Source organism: Malurus melanocephalus, unplaced genomic scaffold (assembly GCF_030028575.1).
Source record: "Malurus melanocephalus ecotype Western Australia unplaced genomic scaffold, MMel_1.1 scaffold_56, whole genome shotgun sequence".
In the NCBI taxonomy this organism is placed as follows: Eukaryota; Metazoa; Chordata; class Aves; order Passeriformes; family Maluridae; genus Malurus; species Malurus melanocephalus.
In genome coordinates this window covers 582,661-603,493 of record NW_026623288.1, presented here as the reverse complement: position 1 = coordinate 603,493, position 20,833 = coordinate 582,661, and the positions used below count along the sequence as shown (strand labels likewise).

General features: G+C 44.1%; 2 protein-coding genes across 2 annotated transcripts; both read right to left on the bottom strand.

The window, feature by feature from the left end:
- Positions 1 to 295: 295 nt before the first annotated feature.
- SLC25A5 (solute carrier family 25 member 5) lies at positions 296 to 2,290 on the bottom strand. The gene is made up of 4 exons (XM_057365620.1): positions 2,180 to 2,290; positions 1,577 to 2,063; positions 1,321 to 1,461; positions 296 to 706 (listed from the first exon to the last, which is right to left on the bottom strand). Exons 1-4 carry the CDS (start codon positions 2,288 to 2,290, stop codon positions 549 to 551), a joined length of 897 nt encoding a protein of 298 aa, XP_057221603.1. The 3' UTR covers positions 296 to 548.
- A 2,982-nt stretch (positions 2,291 to 5,272) lies between these two features.
- SLC25A43 (solute carrier family 25 member 43) lies at positions 5,273 to 20,830 on the bottom strand. Its single transcript, XM_057365619.1, has 5 exons — positions 20,559 to 20,830; positions 17,854 to 18,095; positions 17,206 to 17,378; positions 6,516 to 6,650; positions 5,273 to 5,472 (listed from the first exon to the last, which is right to left on the bottom strand). Exons 1-5 carry the CDS (start codon positions 20,828 to 20,830, stop codon positions 5,275 to 5,277), a joined length of 1,020 nt encoding a protein of 339 aa, XP_057221602.1. The 3' UTR covers positions 5,273 to 5,274.
- Positions 20,831 to 20,833: the final 3 nt, after the last annotated feature.

The window sequence follows — 20,833 nt, the reverse complement described above, 5'->3', positions numbered from 1 at the left end:
AGACAGGCCAGAGGCAGGACTGTGGCACACAGTCAGTCCATCATCTCTGGTTAGTGGGATCTCATGGTGGTCGGCTGGGTGAGCCCCTCAGAGCTGCCACACTCCATTCTAGCCCACACCACTAGCTTCCCCGGGGAGGAAACTCTACCCAGCTTCTTTGGCAGCCTGCACTGTGTTTACCTGCCACTATTTAGCAGGCAGTGAGGCTTGCAGGATGGAGATGGTTCATCTTCCTCCTTCTCTACAACTGCTGACACCCCCACCCCCTCATACTTCAACTGCTGCAAGAACAAACATGCGATGAGGAAGATTGGTTTTGGATTTTTATTTCTCTGTAGTCTTTAAGCAGGAGTGACTGAAATAGAAACCATCRTGAGTCCCACCATGGGGAATAACTTGATAAAGACAGGGCAGGCAGTCACCCCTGCCCCATGCCAACCTGTATAAACATCAGCCGTCACTGTTTAGTAACTAGATGGTTTTCAAACAAGTCCATGAACAGCCATAGACTACACAGAACAACATGCCAGTTCACAACAGGAAACAACTTATGTGTACTTCTTGATTTCATCATACAGGACTAAGACAAAAGCACCACCCATTCCTCGGAGTACATTCGACCATGCACCTTTGAAAAAGGCCTTGGAGCCCTCGTCCCGGGCAATCTTCCGCCAGCAGTCAAGAGTGCCGGTGTACATTATGTCAGCTGCAGGAGACAGACAGCTTTAGGAACTGGATGCCCACAACCCCCAACACCCAGGTCAGAAATGGCCTGATGTATCTGCCAGCTTTATAACCTCAAGTACATCCCACTTCTTGGCTGATTTTCTCTAATACTAGCACATAGGACGACAAGACTGCCTAGGAGAGACATTGCTGCTGCTGCTGCATTGTCCCTGGGAGACTCTGGAAGGACCAGTTCAAGCAGAAGGCAGCAGCTCCTTGCTTTGACACCAACACTTCCAAACCCAAAAGCTATTGCATAGTCGGCCAGGCTGTACCTACTAAGTAGGCTGCCTGTTCTTGTCCCAGAGACACTGGCTTGCAACATCCTTGGGTGAGTTCTGCTGTTTCTACCYACTGACAGATACCTGAATTGTGCATGTCACCTTACAGGTGCACTGCGCAGGCCAGCCCATTCGTGCCCCTGCCTGTCACCTGCTTCTGCAGCCTGTCCTACACCCCGGCTTACAAGAGATGAGGATATCTACACAGGCTGACGAAACCCAAGCCACTCTGCCCTCACTTCAGCTCCACTCCAGCTCCAGCTATTGATTCAGGGGTGCCTAATAATTCTTATACAATGAGGTAGAAACTCACCTCCTTTACGGCCAGACTGCATCATCATACGACGACGAACCGTATCAAAAGGGTAAGAGACCAAACCAGCAACAGCGGTGACGGTCTGAGCAATCATCCAGCTGACAACAATGTGGGTGTTCTTTGGGTCTGGAAGCATGCCTGCAGAAGAGAGGCTTTGGTGAGAATGGCAGGTGAGCCACCAGCACTATCGAAATGCATTACAGGCCGGCTGCAGCCCTGCATCTCCATTTTAGTGCTGTTTTGGTCAACCTACCCTTCGCTGTGTCGTAGATGCCGAAGTAGGCAGCTCTGTAGATGATGATGCCCTGGACAGAGACGCTGAAGCCCTGGTACAGGCCCCTAATGCCATCTGAGCGGAAGATCTTGATCAGGCAGTCGCCGAGGCCCTTGAACTCCCGGTCGGTCCCGGCTTTACCCACATCCGCTGCCAGGCGGGTTCGGGCGAAGTCAAGGGGGTAGACGAAGCAGAGGGAGGTCGCGCCGGCGGCACCCCCGGATGCCAGGTTACCGGCAAAGTACCGCCAGAATTGGGTTCGCTTGTCCACGCCGCCCAGGAAGATCTGCTTGTATTTATCCTTGAAGGCGAAGTTGAGGGCCTGGGTGGGGAAGTACCGGATCACATTGGCGAGGTTGCCGCGCCAGAAGGAGAGGACGCCCTGCTCCCGTGGGATGCGCACCACGCAGTCGATAATGCCCTTGTAGCGCTTGTCGGCGGAGATCTGCTTGCTGGCGTGCTGCACCTGCAGGGGCCGAGATGTCGCCGTCAGCGCCGCTCACCCGCGAGTCCCGGGCCCACCGCCACCGCCCCCCCCCTCCTTGCGGCGACCTTGGCACGGCCCCGGCCCACGCAGCTCACCTGCAGCAGCAGCTTGACCCTCTCGATAGGTGCGACGGCGGTCTTGGAGATGGCGGCCGCCACCCCGCCGGCAAGGAAATCCTTGGCGAAGGACACGGCCGCATCGGTCATGGCGGGAGCGGCGCGAGCTGGAGGCGATGCCGGGCGAAGGAGGCGGGAGGCGGCGCTGAGGGGGGCGCCGCAATGGCCGTTAATATAGGGGCGGGGGGCGCGCGCATGGGCGGGGCGCGCGCCCCGCTCGCCCATTGGCTGCGGCAGGGGGCGTGGCCACGGCAGGGGGACGGGGCCGCCGTTGGAGGCGGTGGGGGGCACATGGCCGCGGAGATGGGATGGGRTAGCACGGCGGGGAGAGCCGGGATGGAGCACGCCGGGATGAGAGATCCCGGGACTGGCACCGTGGGATGGAGCATCCCACCAGCACCGCGGGCGGGATAGCTCCTATATATGCGGCCCCGGCCCTATCACATGGCCTGTCCCCACCGCGGGCTCAGCACGTAGCGGTAAGCGTCCGTGACCGCGACCCTCCGGCCCCTCTGCGCTCTGCCAATGCCATGGCAAGAGCAGCCGGGCACAGCCTYGGCGTAGGCAGGAACGGAGCGGGCTCTGCCTCATCTATGGACACTACAGGTCTTAATCTCTCTCATCCGTAGGCGAGACCCTCGYTCAGAGACCGCTCAGTATACTGTCACCCTGCACACACAGTGCTTCAGCAGTGACCGAGCTCTAAGCAGTGTATGGATTCCTTCTGTCAGTCACAGTGCTGAGCTCAGCTGAGATGCTCAGACAGGCACACAGCCCAGCAGGTACCACCCACCACCTCTATCACACAGCTGCATCCAAATGTCACGCGAGTAGAACTTCAGCTACCCAAGAGTTTAGCCTTGCTATTGACTGGTTCATCATGGTCATACACCATTTAACATGTTAGTGATCCACTGATGAAATGTTTTCTTTCAGTGACATCTCAAATATTTTAGTGCTACCTTTTGGGCCATTTGTCACGTGTATTTGTGATTACAAAAGACAGACTTGGCTGATAAAAGGTTAGTGCTTTATAGGTAGTAGGAATGCACTACAATACAAAGGTGGTATTAGCATATCAGAAACAAGTTAACTTTTTGACTCACTTGACTCTTACGAGGTTTGAAGAGCTGATCAGACATTCATATGCACCCGTTCAATCTTTAAAATCTATTTAGAAATAGAGTGTTAGTAAAAAACATACAGGTATGCTTGGACAAGGCAAGAAATCCATTCCTCCCMAACATGCTTACAATTCATACCTCCATACCCATACATGTCCAGTAAATCTCAGTATTATTACCTGCACTGTGCCCAAGGGAAAACAGAGACAAAGAGAAACACTTTCACTAGGCAGTTTGATTACAACCAAAAGCACTTACAGTCTCAATGATGCATGAGCCACCAGATCTACTCTCTACCATTTAAAGTTTTTTGCTATCATTGCTTGCATTTCTTCTCTGAGAAAAAAATCAGTATGAAGCACCACTGCAGCAGAACTGAGTGAGTCCACTGAGAAGGATACTGCAAGATTTCAGCTTCAAGATAAATCAACGAATTCTAGGCGCAAGGTAGGCCTTACAGTTATCCCAAATCTTTCTGCAAATTTCTCTCCACATTAACATACTGCTCCTGCATGGATTTGCCAATGCCTAATCCTGCTGTGACGTGTTCTAACCAAGCAGTTTCTTAGATTTACTTATTTTCACCCATCAGGGGTTATAAACAGTGCAAAAACGCAGACAAGGAGCTGTGTAAAGTAGCAGCAAACACTGTGCTGAGCCCAGGCAGCTGCAGCTCAGGCTGGAGCTGGYGTGCACACATCTTCTTGAGCTGTTGTGATTCCCATGCTGCCAGGGGCACAGCCACCTTCCCCCTTGGGCATGGGCTTTGGGGTTTCTATCAGAAGGCACTGGGATGGGGCTGTTCCATGGTTGAGCTTCTATAAAGGAACTAGAACAACACCATGGCTCCTCAGGTATAACAAAGATGATCTTTTATTGTCTAAAAGCTCCCAAGAGGCCCATCAGTTGCAGTGGCAATGGCAGTAACSTGGTGCTCTTGCAGAGAGGTTCCTACCTACAGGACCTGTCTGCAGCCCCTGGAGCACAGCAGCTCAAGTGGATCAATCACAGGTAGTGTGCATGGGGCTGTTCTGCTGGCAAGTTCAGAGCAGCACAGTAGGCTTAGGTCTGTGCACTGGAAYTGAATGTGGTCTAATAAAAAAATAGAGCTTTAAGAGTACCAAAACATGACAAAGTTTGTGGCTCTGAAATAWCTAACACATTTAAGAACTGCCATTTTCCAGGAAGTATTTCAGTTAAAGAACTTCAGGAAAATTGTTTTTCAAAGTGTGAAATCATTCACATACATGCAGTAACAATGTAMGAGAAAGGGAGGAATATTTCCAGGTATGCACTTAAGTTTGCAAGATTGTCATTCCAGTGTATTACAGTCCATTTTGCACATTACAGTTCTGTCTTAGCAAAACCACAGTTGCAGCAGCATACTTTTATATTTATGCTGGAGATTCACACAAAATTATTATTCTCAAGTACGTCTCAAAAACTGAGCAGTGGATTTGGGAGTGTAACTGAACTAAGACTAATTCTGACCCTATAGAATGCCATATCCACACAGTATCATTAAAAAACTTGTAGATTTCAGTAGAATTCTTGCATGTTGCATTTAATTTATTCTGTTTTATTATTTTTGGCTGACTTGGTATCTCAGATTGCTTTTTAAAAATCCATTTTCTTAACGTCTTCGAAGACACAATTTACATTCCCATCTCCGTTCTCTTGCCTTGCTGCAGTTGGTTTAATCTCAAATGGCTATTCAAGTTCCAGTAGTTTAGAGTTTTCAAACTAGTTGCATCCTCTTCAGTATGTGCTTGCTGGTCATATTCTTTATATCCATTCAGCAAATGCAATACAGATTCATTCTTTCCTTTCACAGGCGTCTCAGTACCAGAATCACACAATCCACTGAAATGCCAGTACCTGTAGGGCAGCATGTCTTTCTTGCAAAGTTCCTTAAGAAAGGCATTTGTATATCTGCAGTGGACACTGGTGTCAGTTTTCAAGAGTTGACTTCCTTGGCTCAAAATTCTCCCTTCGGAGGAACTCTCTCAGTTCTTGTGGTTGTAAACTCTGGTCCACGCCAGGCGTTAGCTTGTAATTTAAAGGAGATTCAATATAACCATTTCTGTACAGACAGACCCGCTTGCAGAATTCAAAGGTGGTAAACATAACACCAAAGTATGGCACAATCTGATAATAAAGCAATATAAGACAAAAGAAATTAGACTCACTAGTAGCATTCTCAGCTTAAATGTTAAAAAAAAAGGAAACTTCTAGGACTTCAGATCTGATCTGCTAATAGACCTGTCCTCATTTATATAAAATCAGAGTCTCCTCTCAAACTAGGCTGGCAGTTGCAACATGCTGAAAGTAGGAGTTTATTGTTGTTGCATAACTAATTATAATTAATTGTGAGGAAGAAGGTCTATGCTAGCCTATAGATTATCACAACTTGTCAAATACCTAAGCACATCCTAAACAATCTCAACAAATGCCGGTAGGAAATGTGGAATTTATTCTACATATGCTGGAGTGACTGAAGAATTTTCATCTTTTGCCCCATGCAGAACCAGCAGCTCCGGGGCCACTGGCTTTGTATCAGCCAAGGTAAGGGAGTCACAGGCAGGTCATCACAATCAATCACACTGCCACTCAATTACCACTCATTAGATGACCTGTAGTACTCTATGTAGGTAATCCTCATCACAGCACTATAAAACGTATTTATGTAAATTAAATTACCTTCTGTTTAAGCTACCACATTTTATTTCATGCTTTCAACTCAGCAAGGGCTGCAGTAATTGATACACCTGCATTATATAGCTGGCTGAAAGCATGGCTTTGGCCTTCTGGGCAAGTGGCTTGTACAAGCACTTTACAGCTCAATTCAACATGTCAAATTACTGGAGCTCAGCTCTGAAGGAGAACTTGTTTAGCTGTCTTAAATGGATCACTTGCAATACCCAAACCATTCCACACTTCATATGTTAACAGCATTCCCTTCTTTAAAGACATTCAAATTAAAGTGGTGGCATCAAAAAGCCAAGCTTTCATTTGGGGAAAYATCACCAAATCAAGTTCCAAGGCTGGTTTATAACCTGTTTTGTCACTGTTTCTGTCATCTATAAGCTATTAAGTACAAACCTATGTAATAAGCTGTCTATCCCCAATTGTTCAAAACTGTCTTGATTCCTTCAGGATAGCATTTGACTGGGATGAAAGCAAAACCTCACCTTAAGCAGACTGGGTGTGAGWCCTCTCCAAAGTCCAAGCACACCTTTGTTCTTCACAGTTTGCCGGAAGCAGTCAGCCATGCCAGTAAAATGAACATCAACTCCTCCATAGTGGGGAAGCCAAGGACTCTGGGCCTGTCAAGAGACACCCAGGGGGATTTAGAATAAACAGAGAAAGCCAAAGTAATKAACTATTTTCTCCATTGTGTTATATAAAGAACAGTCAACACCAGGTTTCAACAGACTGATCTGGATTCTTCCCCAAAAGTATCAGTTAATTTGCATTAAAATACAAACTAAAAAAGAATTCACTCCTTATTAAGTATGAAAGCGAACAGTAATTTCACACAGCACTTCCTTTTGTGCCATGGCACAACAAGAAATAAATCCCGTCCTTTTGCAAATAAACCATATGAGCAACACATCCCATCAACCAGATGCTCAGGTCAAGATAGAGGTATTTCACATCTCTGGCAGGGGAACATTATGAGAGGGAAGGTTGGAACTGATCCCCCAAGCCACACTGCCTTCCTGTAACTCTGACTGAGCCAGCTGACTTGTCTCTGGCTGCTGAGCCTGTGTCTGCACTGCAGTGAGAGGCATGAACTGTACTACGGACTGAAGGAGCAGCAGCACGACAGAAATGAAGAACAGAGATCTCAGCCCAGGCTGTTTRAGCCCACCAAGGGCTGCAGGTGAGCAGCTGGTGCCCACTCACCCACATCAATGTGTTCAGTTGATAGGGACTGSTTMAAGTTAGCTGGGGAGCATCCTGCTWGGCAGTAGCTGAGCTTCTAACTGCAGTACAGTGTCTGTTCWCATGGAAGAAGTGTAGTTGGTCATTTTTAACAGCTAAATCCTTTCTTCATTAATCTCCTACTGCGTTAGCACAGACAGGATAACCTGACCTTGAATAATCCCATCCTCATCCATCTGTGCACATGCMACCATGGATTTATTTTGCACTGACAAAACAGGTTTTCACTCAAACACATGGCATGTGACACTTCAGARTAAGTGGGATGTGATGACTTGCAAACTGATCATCCCAAAGTAGAAGTTTGATAAAAATGGGACTTGTACRGTTAATTGATTGATGAATGTGAGTRTCATGATCCCCTCRTTGATCTGAAACACCACACAGTGTAACAATTTTTCCCTCCTTGTCCAGACTAACCTGTAGCTTCTTAGAGGTGCTAAGCCTATGACAAGCCTCTCATAAATCGACAAGTGGTGATGACATTTTCTAGATGCCTCAGCTATAGCATTTCAAGTACTTGGCAATTGAGATGTTGGAAATGCAGACAGATCAAAACTCATGCTCTAGGTATAYAGACAAAATTGCTAATCAAATAGTTTAAATGTTGTTGCATTCCCAGCAAGACTACTGCTTAAACTTAGAGGCTGGCAAAAAACCCTGAATACCCTACATACTAAGAGCATAGTCTTTGTCTAAAACAAAAATCCCACATATCATCTTTTTTTTTTTTCTCAATTTTTCCACCTGATTGAAATATATGTGAAATAACTCTTATGGCAGGTAACAGGCAAAAACCTCCTGCACAAAGACTTTCATGTCTGTACYGCAGAAAATGCTGAGTGCTGCAACTGAGACTTCAGAAACCAGTTCTGTAGGAACGGTGATATTAACACCAGCAATACTTAGAAGAAAACTCAAATGATGAAAGCATCCCTAAAAATGCGACAGCAGTCATAGGAAAASTGGATTCAAAATTMTGTTCTGCTTTCTGGACTGTCAGTYAGGTTCCACAAGGTGTTTTTGGTAAATGAAGTTATAGGCAGCCAAGCAGCAAAAAAAGATAGGTTTCTGAAATGTTTCAGGAAGGCAAGAATGCTGTTAACATGTGAYTCCCTTCCTTTTTCAGTCCCTTTGTGGTAGGCAGGGCATGGCCTGGCAGAATTTAACTGCATGAGTTTGACTTAATCTCCTTCATTACTGTATGCCCACAAAGGCACAGATCAAAGGTTTTGATTACAGTACTCTTGCCTGCAACACCAAAAGAAGTGACAAGCAAAGTGCAGGTTTCAATAAGATCCTGCATGCAGCAACACCTCCAGAAGGCAGTTAAAAAAGAAAAGGTAAGTCAAACTCCCATATTTCCAATCTGCCYATACATACTGACCTCTTAAGAGATTCACTGAAATTATTTATAGTACCATTCCCCACAGACAGAGCCATTTCCAAGGTTTCAGTCTATGAAGTGAAGTATGTGTTGCCAGCCTTTCTGCTTTACAGGACCTGAATGCTTCTAGGACCCTTCACACAGTATTTAAATAACAATTATCCACAGAATCTCAGAATCACCTACTGCGAAGTGAAAACTAAAACCCTTTATCAGTGTGTGGTTAAAACTTCAGTATTTCGGAATACAGCTAAACAAAGTTAAATTGTATTAATTAAAAAAATACTGCAAATGCATTTAATTTGGCATTGTTGTTCATGAAAAACAGTAGCTGTGGGTTTGGTGTTTCTTCATCTGTGCATGTCTACCACACTGCAATCCTCACAACCACTCCATGGCACCAGAGCCAAGAAAACAGAAGCAACAAAACAGATCAAACTGGTTTCTCTACCTCTTTTGGAGAAACCTACCATGAMATACAAATCAAACAGCTAATCTTACACTGAAAAGGTCAGGTTTATGACAGAGACATTTCATGCACCTCAAAGCAGCTAGAATTCCTTGCTTTGGACACTCCTTGTTGGAAACCTATTTTTTAGGAACACTTTTAAAGATTTCCTTCCCCCCAGTTACAGMTGTCTCAAACTGCAGAAGGCTGGAGATACATCTCCCTGTGCTGATAACAGAATACCAAGGTGTTAGTCATAGTAGTAGCAGGGCTAAATTGCTTATCTTTTTACCTCTGATGGACAATGGGTTCTYTAAATGATTAAAGCACATCAAATGCAGAATTGGCTCCACCCACTCTCTCACAAACACAGTATTTTTATATCCAGAAGCCACCAAGTCTACTACGTCACTGCAACACATCCAACAGAGTTAGCACTGTTCACTGCAACACTCCRAACACAAGAAAGACATGTACAAAAAACACCCAACTACCTGCACTCACATTTTTTTAAGAAACAAAGTATTTAAATAAGGGTGCAGTGTCATGAGAAAATTCAGGTTAATTGTTGTAGTCAATTGTTACCTGAGGACTCTTCAGACATTGTCTCTTCCATTGTCTGCATTAGGAGGTGACTGCCAGAACAACATAATCCCATTTTGGGAACTGATCTCACAGACCTTTTCAATGACCTCCCCCAGACTCTCTCCTCTACAGATAAAAAATTTTCACTTGCACTTTGGGACATTTTGTTTTGCAATTATTTGTATTCACATGTATCAGAGACTATGAATTAATGTACTCAATTAATGTACTTCCCCCCTCTTCCTTGTTCATAAAGTTTGTTGAAACAAATATTTACTATTAATTTTTTGAGTATGCAGTACTGTTGGCACAGAGTATAGAAGATAACTAACAATGAATAAGTGTRGTCGGTGGTATGCTACTCTGCTGGTAGATAGAGTAAAACTGCTTGTTATTTACGTATTTTCAACAAATTCAGATGTCCTACACTTCTGATCACTTAAAAAAAAAAGTACAGGAAGACAGTTTACACACAGCTCAAGAGTTCACACTCTTAATCTGGCAGCTAAAATAAGAAGTCTTTGCAGTCTGGGTTAATAAGGGCACATGCAACAGGAAAGTGCAGCTGTAGTTCAAAGGAAACTGAAGGACAAAGATTGCAGTTTTCATTCAAGTTAATACCACTTCAGTTCCAGTCAACAGCAATTTCACTCAAGTGACTACTGGATGCTTGAGAGAATGTTTCATTCGATTACTAAGAGAAAGAAATAAAATGTAAACAAGTATTAATATTTTGGAGGGGAAAAAACATTCTCTTGGGTTAACCAATCCTTCCTCTTGGCAGTCATTCCCTGCCAGTGGTTTGGTAATGCTGACTTACCCCTGGCTAAAGTCTACCCTRAGGTATTCAGGCACACAGGAAGGTGAACCATGGCAAGCTATCAGGATACACTCAGTTCAGAGCAGCACAGCACAGCTGACCTCCAGCRTCCTGCACTCCAGGAACACCTTGTCCCTTCCTCTGTAACCTGAACTGCRGCCAAATCCAAAYCATGCCTTTCTGGRAAGAATGGCACTGAGTGAGCAAAACAGCTTCATGCTTGATCAAAAGCTTTAGCCTTTATTTTAAATACATATCATCAGGCCTGTTTTACCCTGAGGCTTCACAGTTTGTTGCAGAATCCCTCCTTTGCTGCTGAGCCTGAGCTTCCTCTGCTTTTAACGCCTGCAGTATGGAGAAGTCTTTAATACAGAATATAGAAGACTTTTTTCTCAAGGCAGTGCAAACTCCTTGMATGGGCACCTCTGGGTGGCTTCCAAATGCCCCATGATGATTCCGCTCAAGCCCTACAAATGGGAGGACCATTTTCATGCACATTAGTACTAATTTATTTAATGGTGCAAACTCTAAGGCAGCCTGGCTTGGTCCCACACATGACACAATGGATAGCAATGCTAGTTCCTGTATCTTCTGCTGCCTCTCTAGGAATTGAGAAGAAAATTAATTTTTTACAGGATTTGGGCTTTTCACAGGTCATTCTTTCATTCACCTTATGTGGATGAGTTAAGGATTTACATCAAATCAAAATAAATCACATATAAATGAAGAGAGCGTCCATCAAGTTATGGAGTATTTTACGTAACGTAACTAGTCACCTCACATGTCATAGGCACACCACTCTAAACACAGACAAATGGATACAGGGCTGTCCTGTGTATCTYAGGCAAAAGTACTCATGTTGGGGGCAACAGGAATAGCTGTACCTCCAGAGACATTATCGTCTCCTGGCTGAAAGTGATGTCTGTAATAGCTGCATGTGCACAGCAGTGAACCCAGCCCGTGTCAGGTCCTGTCTGCYGGGTCAGCTTATGGCAGTTTAAGAAGGTGGGCTGAGTTAACCCATCTGATCTGYCCCAAAGCAGATTAAAGAGCTCTCACTCACACCACACTGACCACAGAGCTGAGGAGGCTGTAAGAGGCTGGCAGACATGATCAGCTGGCACTACCAAATCTCGGATTGGGGCATGGTGGCTACTTCAGTGTCTGGGAAGATCACTTGGAGAGAACTTCATTCTGCCATCCCTCAGACTTCCTGCATTTCAAACAGGTGCAGAGTGTTTTTCTTTTTTTCTTTCTGTTTTCTTCTGTTTGCTTTTATTCAGCAGGCCATTGTGTTGCAGTGCTAACTAGTTGCTGGGTGAGTATTACATAATTATCRCACCACAGCTTCTTGGATGAACAGGTTTAGAGACAAGGCAGACCCTACTGTTAAAGCAGCCCAGTCCTGCTTCCARTTTCTTGTTCTACAATTTCTTTTTGTTATCCAGTTTTTCTACTAACTATGTTTAGCGTTTCAATTTGACAGTGAGTCTTCATGCTTTCCTGCTGTGGAAGTCTGGGGATCTAAGAGAAATGCTTTTGAGATTTGTTCACATTCACAAAAGCTGATCCAGGCTATAATAGAAGGCAATGTCCATGTTATGCTCCACAGCTTTTTTTAGGCGTTGTCTCAACCATTTACTGGACCAAATATTTCCCTAAGCAGCAGACCTACATTCTTTAACAGCTTCATAAAGAGGTAGAATACCTTTATAACAACATCAACGAAACAAAAAAAAAAAAAAAATCACTGGCAGCTCTAAGTATTCAGATATAGTAAAAAAGAGAAGGAAGGAAGGGATTTTACCACAACCAGAATCTGACATCTATTACCTATTTGCTAATAATTAGAGGAGCCATGCTAGTCTCAAATTCAAGTACCACCCAGGGCATGGGGACCTGGCTAATGCTTGAATCCCAGCAGCAAGAAGAAAGGGAGTGTATGATCATAGGGAGAAATAAGAAAAGTAAGAACTCACACTGCAGCCTCCCCCTTAAAGATGAGAYTCTACAGTATTTCACCTATCTGTGCACTTGTTTTCACTACACTCGATGGAAGTTAGTAACTCTGAAATATCCACTCTTCAGTCAAGTTTACTTGAAGCTGGACAGTAGAATCAAAAGATATTAGGGGCAAGGACAAGAACAGACAACTAGCAACCATATAAGCCTTAGACAGGAAGGCTTATCYCATACTATGAAATTTGTGTGGTCAAATGACTCCATTTCTGAAAATTTTCAAGGCTTCCATGCTGTTCACTMTAAAAGGGTCTCCCTGCACAAAGTCTCAGAGCATGTATGCTTTTGAGATGTCATGTGAACCACATAACCCAAAAAKGATTTCTTATTTTTAAACCAGGTCAYGACTCCAATAACTTTCATTTTCCCAGCTGACAAGAACACAGATCTCACCACCAGCAGTGACACTACAGCTTGTGAGCTCCCAGAGGCTGCACGCCAGCCCAGTGACCCTCCCCAATGACAGAGCACTCTTYTGCAAGTCACTCGTGCTTAAGCAAAGCAGTTCACTGGCTCCTCATCTCAGCACAGAGAAGGAACATTTATCATTCTCTTTTTCAAAACTCTTTTTATAAACCAGCCACTGGGTTCTTGCTAGACTGACTTTTACCATGCAAGGGAACTGTTTTTAAATATTTACTTAACTAACAGTATTTCTTTTAAAAGAGAGACTTCTACTTTAAACAGGCTACCTCACAAAGGAAATGGCTGCTTAGTTTTCTCCAAGTTACTAACTCCCAGCATTCACATAACTTACAACAGATTTCACATTTGAAGAGTATCTTGTGCTCCAAAGAACAAAAAAATCCAATTAAAAAACCAAAACACATTACAGATTTATAGGCAGATGAGGCCAAACTGATTCATTTTTGTCACAGAAAAGAGGCCACTTCTTGGGTGATACTGGCAACTATCTACACTAATCAACAACAGTGAGCCTGTTTGTTTGCAGGAGTGAAGTCAAAGCCCACATTTGAAACAGAAAGATCAGCACTGAACAATGCTTTCCCACAGAGATGCCCTCACAGCTTGAGGATGCATTGCAGTCAACACCAAAAATGTGCTGAGTCCTGCACTTTACCATCAATATGATTCATTCTATATTACAAGGGTTTGATGGCAAAGCTATATCTGAGTAGCACTTATTGGTGAAGGAGAGTTTAAGACACGTTTTAGTCACGGATATTAAAATATGGGGACAGGACTGAGCTTCTGAAAACCACACAATTTGCTCATGTAAGCAGGTGAGGAGTAACTGTGGAGTAYCAATGAAGCTTTAAGGACATCTTTGTGCATGGGGCCTAAAAAAATACCAAAGTCACAGGTAAGTCTGGGATGGAGGCTGAGAAGTGCCATTCAGGGGTGTCTGAGTCCAGCTCTGCACGTCATGAGCACAGAGGGAAGTGCCAAACCTGGTGTTGGGTTTGCATTGACCATTTGCGTGTTTGTATGTTTTCAGTTCCGTACATAGCCTGGGATGGATGCCATTCTAATAATAATCTTCTGTACAGCCTGTAACAGCTCTCAATTCATCTTCCCTTACTGAAATGCCACAGCTCAGTCCAATAGGCATTTATGAAGGTTATCATAGGCAAAAAGATGGTGTGAGAAAGTAGAAACATATTACCAGTGCTTCCCTTAGACACAGAGTCATTCAAAGGAAGATTTCCCTGCTGAAGGTGGAAAAAAAAAGAAAAAGAAAAAAAGTGTATGCCAAGTCTGAAGGTAAAAAGGGCAGTACTTGAATATGGCTTAGAAACTGGATTTAACAAAGAACATGATATTGTGAAGTGAGGAAGGAAAGCCAAGAATAATAGTCAAAAGGAAAAAAAGATGAGTAACTTTTTGTTCAAAAACTGATACATCATAAAAGTAAGTCAGGAAAACACTTAATATAGAACATGCCTTTGAATAACCCTCTCCTTCACAAATCCCCTTCTACAGATGCACAACAAAAGCCATATTTCCATGCTGAAACATGCATACAGTACCTCTGAATTCTCTAACATGCCAATCAGGAGCAAAGTGAAAAAAGGAAGACAAAGGAATAAAATTAGGATAAGCACAACACAGAGGACTCAGCAATTCAGTAAGACTCACTCATTAAATAACACTTCTTTCAAGAAAAACATTCAAGTATATATAGCAAACACAGCAATTTTTTTAAAAAGTAAACTTGAAAAAGCTAATTCTAACAGGAAATGGGGAAGAAGCCATGGTTACTGAGCAAATCTGACATCATAAAGCATCACCAAAACAGAGGAAGAATTGTTCTCTGACAGTCAGCTCCTACTCCCACAGCTGTCAGTGACAGAAGCAGCCAACGTCAGAAGTGTAGGATTCAGATATGTAAAGTGAGAAAGGATGAAACAAGATTATTACAATGGAGATAAAAATAGCACCTTATCCTTCCTCCCCATAGCAGAATCCATTTCCCAGTCTATGCAAACAATTCAAGCATTGTCCAGATGAGGAGATGAATTGAGCTAACTCTTCCAAGACTGCCTAGCATATCAGGTAAAGATCTGAACTGGATGTCCTTGTCTCATGCTTGTACTCTACCCCAGAATCAATGGAGACAGCCTTGTGTCCTAACTTCTCAGTTTTTGAAGCTCCTGAGACTGCCTCACAACTCCCTGGTTCCCCATCACCACCAGCTTCACTGGAAAAGCTGTTGTCTTCTTTAGCAATATACTCCCTCCACCAGTCAGTTTGATGGGACACAAAAGAGGGAAGAGGAATCTGATTCTGACCTCCACAGTCTGCTGGGTTCCTCTTCATACACAAACCCAGCACTCACTGCTTCAAAAAACCCCAGCACTTCCCTATGTGCACTGCAGAGCACAGGGGTAGCTGAAGGCTTTGGTACTTCGCTTTCTATCAGTTAGAAATGTGAATCACTGAATAGAGGCTGCTCAGAGTAAGATGTCTGAGAAAAAATGCGGTCAGAAGTATTTGCTCCCCTGTTTTCTACAGAACTCAGAAATGTCTTGAAGCTCTTTTCCCTCTTCTTCATTCTCCCCCTTTCTAGGTCCATCCCTGATGCTGTACTAGGCATTTCTCTCTTCTGACCAGCACCCCACRAAATGAACTGACCAGCAAGTACAAAGCAGACCTGATCCCTGCAAAGCTGGGCCATACCCTGGTGCTAACTGGAAAACCCAAACTTCTAGGATAACCTTGCATGAGTTGCAGTGAGCTCTTGGTATCAGCTGCGGTGTGATTTTGACACATCTCTTTTCTGGACAACTCTCCATGGCTTAAGTCATTCCAGTACCCAACAAATTACAGGATTTCAYACCCAGGCAGCTCATTCTGAAATACCTTTGCCTTCTCCCATACCTTCAGAATAAATCACTGAGCAGGAGGTGTTCGTCTAAGCTCAGAAAATCACTATTCAGTGCTGCAATGCACTTATGAGGAAGAAGCCCTCTTTGTTGATGAGCCTTTTGTTTCCATGCAAAGTATTTTTAGCCTCTCCACTTCCTACACATTTAGGCAATAAACCCAGTTCCCTTATTGTTGGAAGAGCGAGCAGATGATTTAAGCTGACCCCTTCGGTGGAAGAGCACAGCCTGGTGGCAGGAAAATGAAACATGGGCCTGTGCCTCTTYTTCACATGCCTGACACAAAACATCACATCAGTTACAGCCAAAACCTGCTTTAGAACTGATTACAAAAGCTGAATATTCAAATAATTGTTGCATAGACAGAAAATATTAAATGGGAAACAGCAGAGTAAATGCCTTTATTTTATTTTATTCTTTAGGGCAATACTATTGCTGTGAGCCTAAGGCTATAAAGTAAAAGAAGGCTTGTAAGGAGTATTTGCTTTTCTTAGACCCACTGGTACAGCTGGATAAAATGACCAAGTTTTTGTGCTCAGAATCTCTTTCTTGCCTGAAWTTTTTTATAAGATACCTGATGAAAGGACTCAGCTTAAACCTTGACTTCTGGATACATCTGCTACATGAGCTGGTCTGATAAAAGCCATTACTTCTCCTGCTGAGGTTCTCTGCAAGATGGAGAGAGGGCAGCGAAGGCTTCTGTGACTCAGTATCTGAGCMCTGAAAAGGGGAACTTGGGGAGCAGGAGAGGGAAATTCACAGTTTCTACCTTTTGCTACCTTGTGACTTGCCAACCATGCTACCATCAGATGAAGAGGGCAAGGACCTCTATAATGCTGCCACAAAAAGTGACTGTTTCGTGGTGAGGCAGACACACAGGCTCTGAAAATGACAWGGATCTCATTCATCCTGCCTAACATCAAGGGGACCGAATCTCTTCAGCTGGCAAACTTTCGGCCTATGTTTCACTGAAGGATTGGCAATTCTGAACTTTGAAAATTTGATTGAACTGCTACGAAAAAGAAAATAAGTAAAGCTACAGACACCGAGTCTGAGAGCATACACATGTCCCATGACAGTACTTGAACTCATGTTAAAGRTAAAATAACCCACTTGTAGCAATCATTTCCAGACTTTTAAGACAAAACAAAACAAAACAAACAAAAATCTGCAAAGAAGCAAAGGACCCAACAAAACCAAACCCAAAGTCTCTGCAGCCTACTGGTAACAGAAATAAAGTGGCGCCCATGATCACCTGGCTAGTCTTGTCCCAAGATCTGGCACCAAGAACCTACAACAAAGTATGGGTAACATGAAGTTTCTGTACCTGCATCTTCCTCTTGACAGTCTCAAAGGGGAAAGAAAGTGTCTGTGCCACAGCAGCTGCTACACAGCCATTTATGAAGTTCTGAAGAGGAGTGAAATGAACTATGGGTTCTCGCCAGATTTTATCCAGACTGATGTAAACAGAGAATGAGCCTGCAGAGAATGGGACAGCACCTAGAAAGCAAACCAGGCAGGATTATATCAATACACTGTACACTAGGAGAACAGAGCTGCTCATCTCATTATCTAATCCATAATTAGAAAGATGGGAGGAGCCACTGCCAATTTACACCTCACATTACACAAACCCAATCCAGATTTTGAAGAACTTTGCTCTTTACTCCCTGGTTTACCACCAAACAGCCATATTGTAGTATCTAGATGTGCCAATAGGGGCAAGAAGGGAAAGACTATTTTGCTGAACACTTAATAATCTATAAAATGATACACACTTGGTCCTAATTTGAAGCAATAAAGCTTCAGCAGAGGTTATCAGTATTGCAGTGCCTTGCAAATCTCCCATCTACAATAAAACATTTCTATTTGCTTTTTAAATCAAGTGAACAAGGGAATGCAGCTCACTTGATTTCACTATAAAGCTGCAACAAAAAACAAGCAGTGAGGGGATTTCTCCCCATTATTGCTTTACCTAATATTGCTGGTGAAACACCACGGTAGAGTGCACGGAATCCTTCTTGATGATAAATCTTGTAAAAAGCATGAAGAATCCCTTCGTAAGATGGTTCCAGGCGGTTCTGCACGATGAGCCGTGTTTTAATCACATCTGTGGGGTAGGTCACGATGGTGGCCACCATGCCAGACAGACTKCCCACCATGATGGCTCTCCAGTGCGAGATACGGCCCAGCTCGTCCGTAAAAAGGATAACAAGCCTAAAGCAAACACATMAAAGAAGTACTATTAATGACATTATGAAAAAAACACATGAAAAATTAAAGCAGATAATTCTTAATGCAAATGTTCTTCTGTCCACAAGCCCCTTCAGTAGCAGGAATTGAAACTTTAACATGTGATTCATCCAAGATCTTATACACAACACCACACAAGCATCCATCTACAGGATGAAAATTACCATGACTCAAAACACATCTGCAAGAAATTATCTGATCATCAGATAAAGATATTGGTCCAACCTGCCAGTTAAAGTTRTCATTATCAGTTAAAGTTATCAGTTAAAGTAAGAGGAAATATGCAGATAATGCCATCACAGGCCTTCTGAGAGCAACTGAACCTTCCTCTGTTACAGAGACAGGAAGCTCCACAGGGACACACCTCTAGAGAAGAATTCTGTCCAGGCACTATTATGCTCAGGAGGTTAAGTCTAAATTTGAAAATTTGAATTTAAAGCACATTTTTATAAGCTACACACAACTCATGCATTTGTGGTGCACTGAAGGACTTTTCTATGACAGGAAACTTCTGCATCAAGGAGAAATGTCCTGGAGAGGCAGCAAGAAGCAAGAAAAAACACTTGAGAATTTTTGCTGGAAGTAAAAAAAGGTATTATTCTATTTTGGAAGCATTAACTAAAACACTTAAACAGCACATCTACATTTAACCCTCATGGTGTAACCATGTGCAGAACAAAATAATTTCCAAATATTTACAAGTCACTGCTCGTTCAGCTGATGTTTTTTTCATATGAGTGTGCATTTTCTACTGCATGACAGATCCCTGCAYCTACTTGTCTCGAGCCTTGGGAGTGCCCAGGGCAGAAAGCCCAGCCAAGCAGAAGTGAAAGAGCACAAACATTTTTTCCTGTGTSTCTTATACAGCCCCCAAACCCACACAGCCTGATTTTCCTGTGTGTGCACAAATGTCTGGGGAGGGTGGTGGGATGTCTCTAGGTACTACCCTGATAACACTTAAAATTACCATGAAAAGACGAGTCCATGCAGAGTAATTGCTGGGGGAGCACGGAGTCACCATCCCTGGGGTGCTGACTGCTCAGTCCTGCTCCTCCTGGGACTGTTCACCTAAGCTGCCCTACAAACATTTCTCTTTTTGTGTTTCTTGCCATTCTCCCACTAGGAAAGACATTCAAAAACGTCCGAATAGGGTATCAAGGACTAAGTACAGGCACTTTGCATTTAATTTCCTGGTAGCCTACTTCCACCAGTAATTCAGAACACCCAGTGCAAACTAGATACAAACTGTAACCRTGCAAAAGGAATACACTGTTTCAAGCTGAACAAACAACGAAGTTATTTTGCTCAATATCAACTGGTTTCTACTGATGAAACACACTGTTTTTTCTGTGAACTTTAAATTACATTTAAATTACTGTTTGTGCCTTCCCACTCACATTATCGCACTCTTTGTTTGACCACTGCATCTATTATGGCACAACARAGCTGCCCAGTTTTAGGGTCACTTCACTTTAGTCCCTTGAAGGGCACAGGCAGCAAAGGGTAGCTGACTTGCAGGGACAGATGAGTGACAAACCCAGCGGGTTGGCAGTGCCAGTGAGCCCTTGCTGCTACCCAGAACAGAATAACTCACTGCCCAGCTGGGCGGAAATGTCATGTGCTACCATGAACAGCTGACTGCAATAAAAAAAAAAAAAAAAAAAAAAAAAAAAAAAAAAAAAAAAAAAAAGAAGAATGAAGCCCAGCCCCCAGAGCGGCCAAACATGCTGGTGCGTGCGAACAGTCAGGCACTCCCGGCAGAAGCTGAGAGATACTGGCAGCAGAAGGGAATCCTAGGAAACAGCAAGATCGGCAGAGCTCCATCAGCACCGCTCTGTGTTGACCCTACTGCAGTCCTTCCAGCACCCACCTTAGTTTAATACCTGTGTATTATCGAAAACAAGATCGTAAAACAAATACTGTAATATATCAATGTCAAAACTGATCAAATTTGCTTAACAATTCCTACATGATAGGGTAAAAAAAAAAAAAAAGACTCGTGATTTTGTTATTTTCTTTGACACAGACAACATAAATACTTAAGAGCATATAAATTAATTAAATAAATTTGTTGTAAAGAACAGCGGTGACAGCAACATCTGCAGGTTGCACTGTAACTTCATTTCTAAAGGAACCTGAACAGAAGAATTTTAACTTAAGAACACCTATGAATTTATAAGCAATTGCTGGCATATAACCAGTCCCTAACAACTGCTAAGCGCTGAATACATTAAGTAAATAAAATTATTAGCAAGGGTCCGCTTCTTTGGGGAAAAGGTGCGCACASCCAGCCGGCCACCCGGCAGAGACAGAGACGTTAGACTAAACTCGACACTTTCCCTCCCCTCGCTCCGGAACAGCCACCAAGGCCGGCGCGCAGCGCTGCTCCCCGCAGCCCCCCGAGCCCCGCGCGGGCCGGTCGCTTACCGGCGGGAGGCGGCGAGCTGCAGGGCGCTGTAGGGGCACAGGCGCAGGCAGGCCGTGAGGTTCCCCTTCCAGAGGGCCCGCACGCCCTCGGTGCGGTACAGGCTGCGCCCGGCTTCGCGCAGCCCCCGCCGGCAGTGCCAGGTGCCCACCTGCGCCAGCACCGTCAGCAGCTCCAGCGGCGCCGTCAGGCTGAGGCTCAGCGCGCCCGCCAGCCCGGCGCAGCCCAGGCGCTGCAGGGCGGTGAGCCGGCCGTCCCGGCGCAGGGTGGCCATGGC

What these genes read in the sequence shown, in the direction of transcription:
- SLC25A5 (XM_057365620.1), bottom strand. Translation starts at nt 2,290, where the DNA reads ATGACCGATGCGGCCGTGTCCTTCGCCAAGGATTTCCTTGCCGGCGGG. An exon ending in GGGTCAAGCTGCTGCTGCAG is followed by an intron (nt 2,064 to 2,179) that starts GTGAGCTGCGTG and finishes CGGCCCCTGCAG; the next exon opens with GTGCAGCACGCCAGCAAGCA. An exon ending in GCAGTCTGGCCGTAAAGGAG is followed by an intron (nt 707 to 1,320) that starts GTGAGTTTCTAC and finishes TGTCTCCTGCAG; the next exon opens with CTGACATAATGTACACCGGC.